We start from the raw sequence: 16,397 nt of genomic DNA, 5'->3' as shown, positions 1-16,397 counted from the left end.
CAACCAGAGAAACATCCATAAATCCCCACTCTTTGCTTTCTATTAATTAACCAATCCTCTATCCATGCTACTACTTTCCCCTTAATGCCATGCATCTTTATCTTATGAAGCAACCTTTTGTGTGGCTACCTTGTCAAAGGTTTTCTGGAAACCCAGATATACCACATCCATTGGTTCCCCGTTATCTACCGCACTGGTAATGTCCTCAAAAAATTCCACTAAATTAGTTAGGCACGACCTGCCCTTTATGAACCCATGCTGCGTCTGCCCAATGGGACAATTTCCATCCAGATGCCTCGCTATTTCTTCCTTGATGTTAGATTCCAGCATCTTCCCTACTACCGAAGTTAAGCTCACTGGCCTGTAATTATCCGCTTTCTGCCTACCTCCTTTTTTAAACAGTGGTGTCACGTTTGCTCATTTCCAATCCGCCGGGACCACCCCAGAGTTTAGTGAATTTTGGTAAATTATCACTAGTCCAGTTACAATTTCCCTAGCCATCTCTTTTAGTACTCTGGGATGCATTCCATCAGGGCCAGGAGACTTGTCTACCTTTAGCCCCATTAGCTTGCCCATCACTACCTCCTTGGTGATACCAATCCTCTCAAGGTCCTCACCTGTCATAGCCTCATTTCCATCAGTCACTGGAATGTTATTTGTGTCTTCCACTGTGAAGACCGACCCAAAAAACCTGTTCAGTTCCTCAGCCATTTCCTCATCTCCCATTATTAAATCTCCCTTCTCATCCTCTAAAGGACTAATATTTACCTTAGCCACTCTTTTTTGTTTTATGTATTTGTAGAAACTTTTACTATCTGTTTTTATATTCTGAGCAAGTTTCCTCTCATAATCTATCTTACTCACCTTTATAGCTTTTTTAGTCGCTTTCTGTTGCCCCCTAAAGATTTCCCAGTCCTCTAGTCTCCCACTAATCTTTGCAACTTTGTATGCTTTTTCCTTCAATTTGATACTCTCGCTTATTTCCTTAGATATCCACGGTCGATTTTCCCTCTTTCTACCGTCCTTCCTTTTTGTTGGTAGAGACCTTTGCTGAGCACTGTGAAAAATCGCTTTGAAGGTTCTCCACTGTTCCTCAACTGTTTCACCATAAAGTCTTTGCTCCCAGTCTACCTGAGCTAGTTCTTCTCTCATCCCATTGTAATCTCCTTTGTTTAAGCACAAAACACTAGTGCTTGATTTTACCTTCTCACCCTCCATCTGTATTTTAAATTCCACCATATTGTGATCGCTCCTTCAGAGACGATCCCTAACTATGAGATCATGAATCAATCCTGTCTCATTACACAGGACCAGATCTAGGACCGCTTGTTCCCTCGTAGGTTCCATTACATACTGTTCGAGGAAACTATCGCGGAGACATTCTATAAACTCCTCCTCAAGGCTGCCTTGACCGACCTGGTTAAACCAACCGACATGTAGATTAAAATCCCCCATGATAACTGCTGTACCATTTCGACATGCATCAGTTATTTCTTTGTTTATTGCCTGCCCCACCATAATGTTACTATTTGGTGGCCTATAGATTACTCCTATCAGTGACTTTTTCACCTTACTATTCCTGATTTCGACCCAAATGGATTCAACCTTATCCTCCATAGCACCGATGTCATCCCTTACTGTTGCCCGGATGTCATCCCGAAATAACAGAGCTACACCACCTCCCTTACCATCCACTCTGTCCTTCCGAATAGTTTGATACCCTCGGATATTTAACTCCCATTCGTGACCATCCTTTAACCATGTTTTAGTAATGGCCACTAAATCATAATCATTCACGATGATTTGCGACATCAACTCATTTACCTTATTCCGAATACTACGAGCATTCAGGTAAAGTACACTTATGTTGGCTTTTTTACCTGTTCTGAATCTTAACACCTCGATCAGTAACCTCTCCCAAGTTGTATTTCCTCTTAACCTTTCTCCTAATTTTCCTTGTCGTTGAACCCATATTTTCATGTAACAACCTGCCGCGTCGCATACCATTGATGTTTTCACTTCCCGTTTTATTCCTTTTAGTATTCCTGGTCCTATTCACTGAGCTCCCCTCAGTCACTGTACCTTGTACTGCCACCCTTTTTGATTTTTGACTGTGACTTCTCTGCCTTACACTTTCCCCCTTACTGCCTTTTGTTTCTGTCCCTGTTTTACTACCTTCCAACTTCCTGCATCGGTTCCCATCCCCCTGCCACATTAGTTTAAACTCTCCCCAACTGCTCTAGTAAACATGACCTCTGCCACAGTCACCAAGGCCCTGTGTAGCATCTTCACCCTGTTCGGTTTCCCCACTTATATTCACAGCGATTGGGGATACTCATTCATGAGCGATGAGCTGCGTCAGCACCTGCTCAGTAAAGGCATCGCCTCGAGCAGCACTACCAGCTACAACCCCAGGGAAACGGGCAGGTGGAGAGGGAGAATGCTACGGTCTGGAAGGCCATCCTTCTGGCCCTACGGTCTAGACGTCTCCCAGTCACCCGCTGGCAGGAAGTCCTTCCTGACACGCTCGACTCCATCCAGTCACTGTTGTGTACTGCCACTGACGAAACCCCTCACGACTGTCTATTTGTCTTTCCTAGGACGTCGATCTCCGGGGTCTCGCTTCCGACTTGGCTCGTGACTCCAGGGCCGGTACTCCTCCGGAAGCACGTGAGGAGCCATAAGGCCGACCCCTTGGTCGAGAGTGTTCACCTCCTACATGCGAACCCTCAGTACGCATACTTGACACACTGCGACGGCGGCAGGACACAGTCTCCCTCAGGAACCTGGCCCCCGCAGGTATCCCTGCGCCCACCATCACCTCACTGCTTCCTGTTACCTCCCCATTTACCCCATCAACTCATCCGGGGTCCATTAGCACTGCCCCTGCGCCGTCACCCTGTCCGGGACCCTGTTGTGAGGACAACGTGCTCGCGGAGTCGAAGGTCTCGACGCCAGCACCTACACTGCGACATTCACAGCGGACATTACACCCTCCTGTGAGACTGAACCTGTGAACTCACCCCTGCCGGACTTTTTTTAACAGGGAGTGAATGTGGTGAGCCACGTATGGCTGTTGTAAATATTATTGCATTTACCCACTGTTACTGTTGTTGTGTTGATGTTGTTGTTGGCTCCGCCTGTGGCTCCGCCCCTCTGAGAAGGTATATAACCCATCGATCCGGGACAGCCTCTCAGTGCGGGAGGAGCTACTGGTGGGCACATTCTAGCTGATTAAAACCACAGTTCTTGTTAACTACCGTTTCGACTGGATTGATTGGTATCACTGTGGATGGAGGAAATGAATCCACCTGGAGGCTGGACCGGGCCTTCTCCGAAGCCCAACCCCAGGAGTGCCCATGGAGGGAACAGAATACAGCACCCAGCCCAACCAGCCTCAGGAAGCCCCTGCCTGTGACCTAAGACCTCTGAAACGAATACCCCGCGCGAGTACTTGAGCGCGCCGCAAGGTATTTCCGTACAGAAAATGCCGGGACCCGACTGGATCATAAACTTGCCCCCCCCCCCGGCAACCCCAATACCGCAACCAGTGCCCGGGACCCTGACAGGCGCGACCCTGGAAATGTAACTAGCGCCCCGGCCCCCTCCAGACGCAACCACCTACCTTCCACAAAGTCATACTTCTCTTATCAAATCCCGCGACCATCCAGCCGCAGCCGCCGACTGAGGAAGTGAAGGAAACACGGAGGTCAGCAGGTGAGACTGAAGCAATGCGGTTTCAAGACTCCTCTTCCCAGCATACTCCCGTCAAACGTCCAAGCAATCGAAAACAAGCTGGAAGAACTTAATGCGAGTCTCACCTCGAGGGAAGTAAGAGAATTCTGTGCTCTGTTTCACAGAGACATGGCACACCCCTGTCTCACCAGACCGTGCCATAAATCCTGGAGGCTTCTCAATTCACTGGGCAGACCGCACTGCGTCATCAGGCAAAGCAAAAGGTGGAGGGGTTTGCCTCCTCATCAACTCCTCCTTGTGCTTGGATATGGTGACCCTGGCGACCCACTGCCCCCCGGACCTGGAATATCTGACTGCGAACTGCCGCCTATACTACCTTCCACATGAGTCACTTCAGACATTATCACAGTGGTCTACATCTCACCCCAGGCAGAAGTGAAGAAGGTGCTGGACAAACTGTGCACAATTATAAACAACTACGAAACAGAACACCCCGAGGCCTTGTTCATCGTGGCCAGGGACTTCAACAAGGCCGACCTCTGTGAAGAGCTTCTATGTGACTGCGTGGAGACAGTGGACTGGTCCATATTTAAGAACTCAGCGACCAACCTAAATGAGTATGCCACCACTTCATCAACAAATATGTGGACAACTGCATGCCAAATAAAGCAGTACGTATGTTCCCCAACCGGAAACCATGGCTAAATCGGGAGATTGCCTCCCTGCTGAAGGCCAGGTCTGAGACCTTCAAGTCAGACGACCCTGACCTATACAAGAAATCCAGGTACGACCTCCACAAAGCCATCCGGGATGCCAAGAGAGAATATCAGACCAAACAAGAGTCACAGATTCGCGTTACAGACTCTCGTTGGTTGAGGCAAGGCCTAAACAACATAACGGGCTACAAAGCGAAGTCGAGCAGTATCTCCACTCAGAGCCTGCGCGGACCAGCTGGCAGATGTGTTCGCGGACATCTTTAACTTGTCCCAACTATGTTCCTGCTTCAAGAAGACCACCATCATATCTCAATGACTACTGTCCAGTGTCTTTGACATCAATCGTAATGAAGTGCTTTGAGAAGTTGGTCATGAAGCGTATCAACTCCATACTCCCAGAATGCCTAGATCCACTTCAATTCGCATACCACCGCAACCGGTCCACAGCAGACGCCATCTCCCTGGCCCTACACTCATCCCTAGAGCATCTCGACAACAAGGGCTTCTGCATCAGACTCCTATTTATGGACTACAGCTCCGCCTTCAACACCATAATCTTAGCCAAGCTCATATCAAAGCTCCAAAACCTAGGACTTGGCTTCTCACTCTGCAACTAGATCCTCGACTTTCTGACCCACAGGCCACAATCAGTAAGAATAAACAACAACATCTCCTCCACAATAGTCCTCAAAACTGGGGCATCGCAAGGCTGTGTATTTAGCCCACTACTATACTCCCTCTACACACACGACTGCGTGAAATAATTTAGTTCCAACTCCATCTCTATGTTTGCCGATGACACCACCATAGTGGGTCGGATCTTGAATAACGAGAAGTCAGAATACAGGAGGGAGATAGAGAACCTAGTGGAGTGGTGCAAGGACAATAATCTATTCCTCAATGCCAGCAAAACTAAAGAGCTGGTCATTGACTTTAGGAAGTAAAGCACTGTACACACCCCTGTCAGCATCAAAGGGGCCGAGGTGGAGATGGTTAACAGCTTCAAATTCCGAGGGATGTACATCACCAACAATCTGTCCTGGTCCACCCACGTCGTGCTACGACCAAGAAAGCACAACAGCGCCTATACTTCCTCAGGAAACTAAGGAAATTCGGCATGTCCACAATGACTCTTACCAACTTTACAGATGCACCATAGAAAGCATCCTATCTGACTGCATAACAGCCTGGTATGGCAACTGCTCGGCCCAAGACTGCAAGAAACTTCAGAGTCGTGAACACAACCCAGTCCATCACATGAACCTGCCTCCCATCCATTGACTCCATCTACACCTCCCGCTGTCTGGGGAAAGCAGGCAGCATAATCAAAGACCCCTCCCACCCGGCTTCCTCACCCTTCCAACTTTTTTCATCTGGCAGGAGATACAAAGCCTGAGAACATGCACAAAGACTCAAAAACAGCTCTTCCCCACTGTTACCATCTCCTAAATTACCCTCTTATGGACCAGCCTGATTAATACTACACTGATCACCCAATGCCAGTGTCTACGTATTTACATTGTGTACCTTGTGTTCCCCTATTATATATTTTCTTTTTCTTTTATTTTCTTTTCATGTATTAAATGATCTGTTTGAGCTGCTCGCAGAAAAATACTTTCACTGTACCTCAGTACACGTGACAATAACAAATCTAATCCAATCCCTTCCAACCTTTTCAAATGTCAACATCAAAATTTTAAAAGTTACAAACAAATTTAATCATAGTTGATCACAAGCTTTCAATGAAAACTTTGTCTCGCTGTTTCAGATTTATTTTACTCTTGTTTGAACAATTCTTAAAACGAACATCTTAAGTATGCAGGAATACAGAATGAAGCACAAAATAGTTTGACTGCAAATTACAGCTGCGATTGTATGGATTGTTCTGGTGTGTTTACCTCAGCTTGAGCCAGTTTGGAGAAGTCCGACTGGCTTCCAAAGTAGAATTCAATTCCTTTATTGGCTCCCTCCAGGGTAAGACCTCGGATCAGGAGTATGGTCAGGACCACATAAGGGAACGTCGCAGTGAAATAAACCACCTGACCATGGAGAGGAGCTTGTTAGATTTCCCTGTATTACTGGTACAACATTTAGAGCATTGAATGGTAAACTGCAGAGAATAAATCAGAAAACATTGGAGGATTGATAACTACATGAAAACTACATTTAACACTGATCTGCACATTGCATCTAAATGAAAATAGTATAACGTTGTTCAAATTTATTTGTATCACACCCAAGGATCAGAACATAGATACATAGAAGATAGGAGCAGGTGGAGGCCTTTTGGCCCTTCAAGCCTGCTCCGCCATTTATCACAATCATGGCTGGTCATCCAACTCAATAGCCTAATCCTGCTTTCTCCCCACAACTTTTGATCCCATTCGCCCCAAAGCTATATCTAGCTGCCACTTGAATACATTCGATGTTTTAGCATGAACTACTTCTTGTGGTAATGAATTCCACAGGCTCATCATTCTTTGGGTGAGGAAATGTCTCCTCATCTCTGTCCGAAATGGTGTACCCTGAATACTCAGACTGTGACCCCTGGTTTGAACACATCCACCATATGGAACATCATCCCTGCATCTACCCTGTCTAGTCCTGTTAGAATTTTATAAGTCTCTGTGAGATCCCCCCTCATTTTTTTGAACTCCAGCGAGAACAATCCTAACCTACCTAGTCAATCTCTCCTCATTTGACAGTCCTGCCATCCCTGGAATCAGAACAGTACAGCACTGAAGGCCATTCGAACCATCAATTCTGCACCAGCTCTTTCCAAGAGAATTCCAGTTCATCCCAAACCCTTGCCCTTTCTGCACATTGCTGTAACATTTTCTCAAATATTTCTCCAATAAATCAATGACCCTAATCTCTTGTCCAGCGTTCCAGAGCAATTGAAAATTCACCCAAAATCCCTGAATCAGTAACTGAAACCCTTCGAATAAGGGGCACATTTCAGAGGTTTGGTGGAATTGCTGTTGTTCTTTCACTCAGGAGAAAGATCTCACTGGGCCTAAAGTGCTCATGAATTATAATCTCCCACTCCAAAGAGTCACTGTTAAAATCACCTGTGAGATAAACTAGCCCACCTCACAAATGATTCAGAAATTCTCATTTTATTGTTGCAGAATTCTGTACTTTGTCAATAGTTAGTTGTCTTACCTTTCCTGAAGATTTGATTCCTTTTGATAACGCTGCCCCAGCAATCAGCCAGGCCAGAAGCAGACAGAGGGCTAAATACCAGACTATCTCCCCAGTCTCATCCATTGAACTGGTACGGCGTAAAACCCCTTTACTGAATAAAATGATAACCAAAACTGCATCAGAGAAGTAAATTTTTCATCTTAAATAGTCACTATTAGATAGAATATACAATAGTATTTAGTCAAATATGCAGGAATTTGAAAGATATCCAAGTTAGCGAATCAGTTTTGTTTTATTAAGTTTACACAGCATGTATTAAATAGAAACCATCTGTTCAGCAAAACTGGACTGTGCTAATATTTATACTTCATACAAACCTCCCCGAATGACAAAATGCAACAATAGTATCAATGTTGTCTGTTTTCTACAGCCTCCCAGTGAATTCCACTTTCTCACCAGTCTCTGATGGAATTACTTTATAATTATCTTCAATCTGTTCCTGACTCTACCATTTGTCTGTCCCTTGTTTTCAATACATCTACAAGTGGAAACAATTCCTCTAGACTTACGCTATAAAGCATCTTCCTGAATTTAAAAATCTGTCTCCTTGTTCGTTTTCCCTGGTAGTTGCTTTTATTTGATTCTGTTAATATTTTCAAAAAATTATGCTGCACTTTCTCCAGTGTTTCAATGAAAATGGAAATTATATTTGAAAACTCTTGGTTTTTCTGTTTATTTTGTTGTTTTCTTTCCAAATATAATTTTTCTGGTTGAACAATGAGTTCCAATTGTGGTGTTCTTTATGATTCTTATAATCAGGATGGATGTCGTAGTGTGCAACAAAGACCAAAGAAGCTAAATCAATAACAAAGCTAACATTTATTACACTACTTATTAAAGCTCAACCACCTACTCCTAAAGCAAGCAATACTCTAGTAATCTACAATCTACACTCTACTAACACTAGTCTCTACACTCTGGGCGTCATTCTCCGACCCCCCGCCAGGTCGGAGAATGGCCGTTGGCCGCCGTGAATCCCGCCCCCGCCGAAGTCTCCGGTACCGGAGATTGGGCGGGGGCGGGAATCGGGCCACGCCGGTTGGCGGGACCCCCCGCTGGATTCTCCGGCCCGGATGGGTAGAAGTCCCGCCCAGAAATTGCCTGTCCCGCCGACGTAAATCAAACCTGGTATTTACCGGCGGGACCAGGCGGCGTGGGTGGGCTCCGGGGTCCTGGGGGGGCACGGGGCGATCTGACCCCGGGGGGTGCCCCCACGTTGGCCTGGCCCGCGATCGGGGCCCACCGATCCGCGGGCGGGCCTGTGCCGTGGGGGCACTCTTTCCCTTCCGCCTCCGCCACGGCCTCCACCATGGCGGAGGCGGAAGAGACTCTCCCCACTGCGCATGCACGGGAAACTGACAGCGGCCGCTGACGCTCCCGCGCATGCGCCGCATTTCCGCGCCAGCTGGCGGGGCAACAAACGCCATTTCCGCCAGCTGGCGGGGCGGAAATCCCTCCGGCGTCGGCCTAGCCCCTCAATGTTGGGGCTAGGCCGCCAAAGATGCGGAGCATTCCGCACCTTTGGGCTGGCGCGATGCCCGTCTGATTGGCGCCGTCTTTGGCGCCAGTCGGCGGACATCCCGCCGTTGGGGGAGAATTTCGCCCTCTATCTCTAATTGTACTCTGCACTCTCCAGCCCTCTCCTCTGCATTCTCTCCAGCCCTCTCTCAGAAGCCTGAGAGTCAGTGCTTTATACAGTTCTGCAATTAGCTCAATTATGATATTACATTAACCCTTTATATTCTCGGCATTTTCCATAATGTCACACTAATAAAATTCCTTGGAGACCTGGTTTGGTTTGAAGGATTTCCTGACAGAGCTTCACTGACTGTCTTACATTGCACTGTTAAAACTACCTGGGTCAGTCTCTGCCTCACAATGAATTAAGCTCCTTCAGTTTGAAAGCTGTTAAGTAATGAAAGGACCCCAGTTGTGATGTTATTTTGTTACAGGTGTATGATGTAAATAGTGCGGTGATATGCCTGTGGACCATATCACAGTTAAATGGTGTGACACCTCCAACCAGCAGGTGGCTGTACAGACACACCATGCAGTATCAAGACCAAGGTCATGTGACCTGCATATAAAGGGAGGCGCATCGACCATCTAGAAAACAAGAGATACAGGGTAATAATCTTACATGTAATTGATCAGCAGAAGGTGTAAGTTCCAGAGGAGTAGCAAGACTCCATGGTAACTTGCTCTGTACCAATAATAATACTCTTTTATTGCCACAAGTATGAAGTTACTGTGAAAAGCCCCTAGTCACCACATTCCGGCGCCTGTTCGAGTCAGCTGATACAGGAATTGAACCCATGCTGCTGGCTCTGTTCTGCATTACAAACCAGCTGTCTAGCCCACACAGCTAAATCAGCCCTTCAGATTGTCATCTTACCACACAAGACACAATAAAAGGATCTTGGTTTGGACAGATCAAAGTGTTTGGTGAATCCATCATAAAGTACAAGGACCAAACACAACGGCCAGGCTTCTCCTCCGGCATGATTCTCCATTATGCCGGCGCCCAGGGGTTTCCCGACGGCACGGGGCTGCCCCACAATGGGAAACCCCATTGACCGGCTGGCATAACGGAGAATCCCGCTGACCATTCGGGGCAGAAATGTGGCACAGCTGGGCGGAGAATCCCGCCCAACAAGTAGTACCTCGATCTAAATCAAACACCTTTTCACTCACTAAACAGGGCCTTCACCCAACAAACCTCCCCAAAAGGAAGTTGCTGTTACAGACTGTGCAGGTTATAGATGCAGCTATCTGTAGTCATTTACTTACTCCCAGTATTGCTCACTTGGACCCTGGTGAGGAACGTAGATTTCTGATCCATTCGGACAAGTTTCATTGTTTACATACAGCCATGTTGTATTCACAATTTCAGAATATCCATTATCCAGAGTGAGATTGCAGAGTGGATCTAGAAAATGAGGAATGTGTTTTAGTATTACATTTCATGAATAATTCAAAATAATCAAATCTTGGTGCGCATCATTGGCAGGGCAGGTATTTATTATCAATCTTAGCTCAGTGGCTCTTCCGGCCTCTTTAGGTGGTAGTTAAGTGTGGTAGTGTGACCCTTTTAAGGGGGGAGTTCGAACTCCACTGACCACACGACCAGCTTAAGGCCAACGGCTCGGGATTCGACGATCTCTTGCCAATGGGGAGTTTGCGGTGGTCCCTGGAAGCAGGACCCTGGCAGTGTGAACCAGGGAGCTGAAGAGTAAAGACCTGGGGCTGGATTCTCCATCCCTCCGTGCCACATTTCTATTTCACCCCGGCCGGATGCTCCGTTAAGCCGGCTTCTCAATGGGGTTTCTCATTGTGGGGCAGCCCCACGCCGTCAGGAAACCCCCCGTGGTGCTGGCAAAATGGAACATCCTGCCGGTGGAGAATCCAGTCCCTGTTGTATAGTTTTATGTGCTTGTTATCTAACTGTCTTTGCTTTTCATTCATAAACCCCATTCATTTACCGATGGAAGCCTCCAGTATCTGCCTCGATCCACCACAATAAGAATCAGTTATGTTGCCGTGCGACTGTCGTATCCCCGTCCAGATTCGGTAAAAACACCAGTGAACAGTTTGGGTTTGTCCAACAATCCTACAGTTCTTTGCCTGTCTAGCCTTTAGCCCTCTGCGCACCACAGCATTTCTCCAGCTCCTGATTTGCTCAACCACATCCTCACTTCCATCTTTGATTTGTTAGTCCCCAATAGAACCATTGATTACTCACAGTGGTCATTTCCCCTTACACAGCTCTAATCTCCACTGCTGTCAATTCAAATTCACAAAATTAAACTGTTGGAACTAGAAGACTACTGGTTTCACCATTCAGCTGGTTGGACCACATTCCAGTACAGCCACAATACTGATATCTATCTGATCATGTGAGGCATATCCTGTCCTCAAAATGCAGAACAAATCCAAACTGCCCAATTATTGCCCCAGCAGCTCACAACAAGATCATCAGCAAAGTGCTGCAAGGTGCCGTTAACAATGCTTCCAAACAGCACTTACTCACCAATAACCAACTCACCAAGACTCAATTTGGGTTCCACCAGCACCACTGAAATCCAGACCTCATATCCTTATCCAAATATACATAAAAATAGCATATTAAAATCTCCACTGGTTAGAGTGATAGTAAGCTGAGAGGAAGATGCTTCTGATTTCATAGATTTCATAGAATTTACAGTGCAGAAGGAGGCCATTCGGCCCATCAAGTCTGCACCGGCTCTTTGAAACAGCACCCTACCCAAGGTCAACACCGCCACCCTATCCCCATAACTCAGTAACCCCACCCTACACTAAGGGCAATTTTGGACACTAAGGGCAATTTATCATGGCCAATCCACCTAACATGCACACCTTTGGACTGTGGGAGGAAACCGGAGCACCCGGAGGAAACCCACGCACACACAGGGAGGATGTGCAGACTCCGCACAGACAGTGACCCAAGCCAGAATCGAACCTGGGACCCTGGAGCTGTGAAGCAATTGTGCTATCCACAAGGCTACCGCGCTGCCCGAAGGTAGTTGGAATCCAATCATCACAGCAGGACATCACAACAGGAGTTCATCATGGTATCAGAGATTTGGAATGTTGTTGGTTACATAATACGTCTGTCAAAGCAGTCTTTGCAGTTTTCTATCTGTTAACACCAATCCTTTATCAACTGCTTTTTGGCAAAGCACTGTGTTCTTATATTAAGGGTTGTACGGTAGAACCTGCACTACAGGTTCACCTAGGCCCCTGCATGCTAGCTCCGCCCAGGAGCCGGGTTATAAATATGCATGGCCTCCAGCTCGCAGCCATTTCGTGCCACACACCTGATACTAATAAAGCCTCAGTTTGAATTCAACTTTGTCTCCAGTCAAATTGATCGTGCCTCAATTTATTAGTCTAAGATTCAGAAGATGGACCTCTGGATGAAACCAGATCGCCTGCAGCTGGATCCACACGCAAGCAACGCCAGAAAGAACTTTCAGCACTGGCTAGCTTGTTTTGAAGCGTATATCAACGCGGCGCCGACCCCTGTTCCAGAGGCTCAGAAGATTCAAATATTGTACTCCAGACTCACCTCCAAAGTATTCCCGCTGATCCAGGATGCGCCCAATTACGCTAATGCCATGACTCGACTCAAAGAAAATTATGAACGGAAGACGAACACGCTCTTCGCCAGACACGCACTCGCAACGCGTACTCAACTACCTGGTGAGTCAATCGAGGACTTCTGGAGGGCCCCGATCCCACTAGTGCGGGACTGTGACTGCCAGGACGTTACAGCTAAGGAGCACTCAGATCTCCTTATACGGGACGCTTTTGTAACTGGGATTGGGTCCGATGTTATTAGGCAGCGGCTCCTAGAATGGGCCATGCGTGACCTCGCAGAGACTAAAACACGAGCGCTTTCCATGACGGTCGCCCTGCGCAATGTCCAGTCCTATGCCCCCAACCGTGCGGCCCACTCATCCTACGTTTCATGGGCCCCACAGGCAGCTGCCCCAGCGGGGGGCGCTACCCACCCAGTACGCCTGCGCTACGCGCCAGCCAGTGATCTCAGGGGGGCCCGATGCTATTTTTGCGGCCAGCAAAGACACCACTGCCAACACTGCCCGGCCCGCGCTGCCCTTTGTAAGGCCTGCAGAAGAAGGGCCACTACGCAGCGGTGTGCCAGGCCCGCTCGGCGGCAGCGGTCCCCCCCCACCCACCCCGGTCACGGAAAATGGGCACCGCTATCCTCTCCTCCTCCCCAGGCCATGTGCGAGCAATGGGCGCTGCCATCGTCTCCCCCGCACAGCACGTGCATTTCATGGGCGCCGCCATCTTGCTCCACCCCCGCAATGTGCGTTCCATGGTGTGATGAACGGTTACTGCCTTATCATCATGTAAGGTGATGTCCCCTTTAAGACCAGGCTTGGAACCCTGGGGACTCCACCTCTGGCTCCGCCCATCTGGGAGTCATACATAAAGGCCTGCCTCATGGTCTGTATAGCAGTCAGCTCTCGTCCAAATCTGTAGCATAGTTATTAACCTGATAAAGCCTTCTTTACAGTTTAATCTCTAAGCATCATTATTGAGGGTACCTCAATTTATTAGGCTAAACTAGATTCAGGATGGACGCAGGCCTAAAACCAGAGAAGCTCAATCAGGAAGCACGAACGCCGGAGGCAAAGGAAATTTTTAAATACTGGCTGCGGTGCTTCGAGGCCTACCTGGACTCCGCAGAGATTCCCATCCTAGGGCCACGCAAGCTGCGTCTACTCCACGCCCGGGTGAGTCACAGAATCTCCGCCACGCTCGAAAAGGCGACGAGTTATGAGGAAGCGATTGAGTTGCTCCGCAAGCGGTTTGTCAAACCCGTCAATGAGGTGCACGCCCGGCATCTGCTCTCTACCTGCCGGCAGCGCTCGGGGGAATCGCTCGACGAGTTTGTTGAGAAACTCACCGCGCTGGCCAGGGACTGTGACCATCAGGATGTGACAGGGGAAGTCCATATGAACCTGCACATCAGAGATTCTTTCGTGTCCGGCATCCGCTCGACCTACATCCGGCAGCGACTGCTCGAAAACGGGGCAAAAGACCTCCAGGAGTCGCTAACGCTCGCCTCCTCGCTGGAGGTGGCCCGACACAACTTGGGTACGTACCCCGCGGACTCTGCCAGCCCCCCCCCGGACTTCCTCAGACTCGCCCGTATTACAGGCCTGTGCCACGCGGCGACCCGCTCACCATGGGGTACACCTTGCTACTTCTGCGGGCAGGGCCAGCACCCACGCCCACGCTGCCCAGCCCGCTCCGCGATCTGCAGCGACTGCGGGAAGAAAGGGCACTTTGCGAGGGTCTGCCTGGCCAGACCCAGGGGCCAGAAAAACAAAGAACAGCCGGCCCAAAAATCGGGCTCCCAGGCCCGCAGGCCTCGCAATGCTGCTGCGCACCGACCCGACACGTCCTCTTCTGACGCGTCATCAGCCTCGTGCGAATCATGGGAGCGGCCATCTTCTCGACCCGACACGTGCGACCAACGGCAGCGGCCATTTTACGACTCCGACTACCCGCGACTGGGTGCGATCACCCTCGATCAAACTCGGCCAAAACACCTGCAGGACTCCATGATGCAGGTCCAGGTCAACGGGCACGACACTGCATGCCTCTTCGACTCCGGGAGCACGGAGAGCTTTATCCACCCTGAAACGGTAAGGCGCTGCTCCCTATGCACCCATCCCACATCCCAAACCATAGCCCTCGCATCTGGGTCCCACTCGGTACAAATCACGGGGTACTGTATTGCGGATCTCTCGATCCAGGGTGCCAAATACACCCGTTTCAAATTTTATATCCTCCTTCACCTCTGTGCCCCCCTGCTGCTCGGACTGGATTTCCAGTGCAGCCACCGAAGCCTGGCACTGAAGTTCGGCGGACCCTTGCCCCCCCCTCACGGTGTGCTGCCTTGCGACACTGAAAGTCGCACCCCCCTCGCTATTCGCTAACCTCACTCCCGACTGTAAGCCCGTCGCCACCAGGAGCCCGCGCTACAGTGCTCAAGATATGGCTTTTATCAAGTCAGAGGTACAGCGTTTACTGGGAGAGGGGGTCATCGAGGCTAGCAACAGCCCTTGGAGAGCGCAAGTGGTGGTAGTCCGGTCCGGGGAGAAGAAACGGATGGTCGTGGATTATAGCCAGACCATAAACCGATTCACACAGCTTGATGCGTACCCCCTTCCTCGCATCGCGGAAATGGTAAATCGGATCGCCCAATACCGAGTCTTTTCCACGGTCGACCTCAAATCTGCCTACCACCAGCTCCCCATCCGACCAAAAGACTGCCCCTATACTGCCTTCGAAGCAGCCGGCCGGCTCTTCCACTTCCTCAGGGTCCCCTTTGGTGTCACGAATGGGGTCTCCGTCTTTCAAAGGGCGATGGACCAAATGGTGGACCAGTACGGTTTGCGGGCTACATACCCGTACTTGGACAATGTCACCATCTGCGGCCATGATCAGCAGGACCATGACGCTAACCTCAAAAAGTTCCTCCAGACCGACCGAGCCCTTAACCTGACCTATAACGAGGGCAAATGCGTTTTCCACACCACCCGGCTGGCCATCCTCGGCTATGTCGTGGAAGACGGGGTCCTAGGTCCCGACCCCGACCGCATGCGCCCCCTTAAGCAACTCCCTCTCCCCCGCAGCCTCAAGGCCCTCAAACGGTGCTTGGGGCTTTTCTCCTATTACGCCCAGTGGGTCCCAAGTATGCGGACAAAGCCCGCCCACTCCTAAAGACCACCACTCTTCCCCTCTCGGCTGAGGCCCAATTGGCCTTCAACCGCATCAAGGCCGACATCATCAAGGCCGTCATGCACGCGGTGGACGAAACCATCCCTTTCCAGGTAGAGAGCGATGCATCAGACATCGCCCTGGCTGCTACCCTCAATCAAGGAGGCAGACCAGTAGCGTTCTTCTCCCGAACCCTCACCGCCTCCGAGATTCGACACTCTGCAGTCGAAAAGGAGGCACAAGCCATTGTGGAGGCTGTGCGGCGCTGGAGACACTACCTAGCCGGTAGGAGGTTTACCCTCGTCACCGACAAACGGTCGGTCGCCTATATGTTCGATAACACGCAACGGGGCAAAATAAAAAACGATAAAATTTTGAGGTGGAGGATCGAACTCTCCACCTACTCGTACGATATCAAGTATCGTCCAGGGGAGCTCAACGAGCCCCCAGATGCCCTGTCCCGCGGCACATGCACCAACGCGCAGGAGGACCGCCTGC

At 49.4% G+C, this 16,397-nt stretch overlaps 1 protein-coding gene across 1 annotated transcript in view; it reads right to left on the bottom strand.

Moving 5' to 3' along the window:
- Nucleotides 1-16,397, bottom strand: part of LOC140418105 (sodium- and chloride-dependent neutral and basic amino acid transporter B(0+)-like) — a 271,390-nt gene that overhangs the window by 131,986 nt on the left and 123,007 nt on the right. The window contains exons 6-8 of the mRNA XM_072501524.1: nt 10,410-10,548; nt 7,578-7,710; nt 6,311-6,451 (exon numbers count right to left, since the gene is read on the bottom strand). Of these exons, the coding sequence (XP_072357625.1) occupies nt 6,311-6,451; nt 7,578-7,710; nt 10,410-10,548 (413 nt within the window). The remainder of the gene's footprint in view (nt 1-6,310; nt 6,452-7,577; nt 7,711-10,409; nt 10,549-16,397) is intronic.

The sequence above is a fragment of the Scyliorhinus torazame genome, chromosome 5 (genome assembly GCF_047496885.1).
Source record: "Scyliorhinus torazame isolate Kashiwa2021f chromosome 5, sScyTor2.1, whole genome shotgun sequence".
Lineage (NCBI taxonomy): Eukaryota > Metazoa > Chordata > Chondrichthyes > Carcharhiniformes > Scyliorhinidae > Scyliorhinus > Scyliorhinus torazame.
Note: the sequence above shows the minus strand (reverse complement) of the source record. Positions and strands in the feature narration are given on the sequence as shown.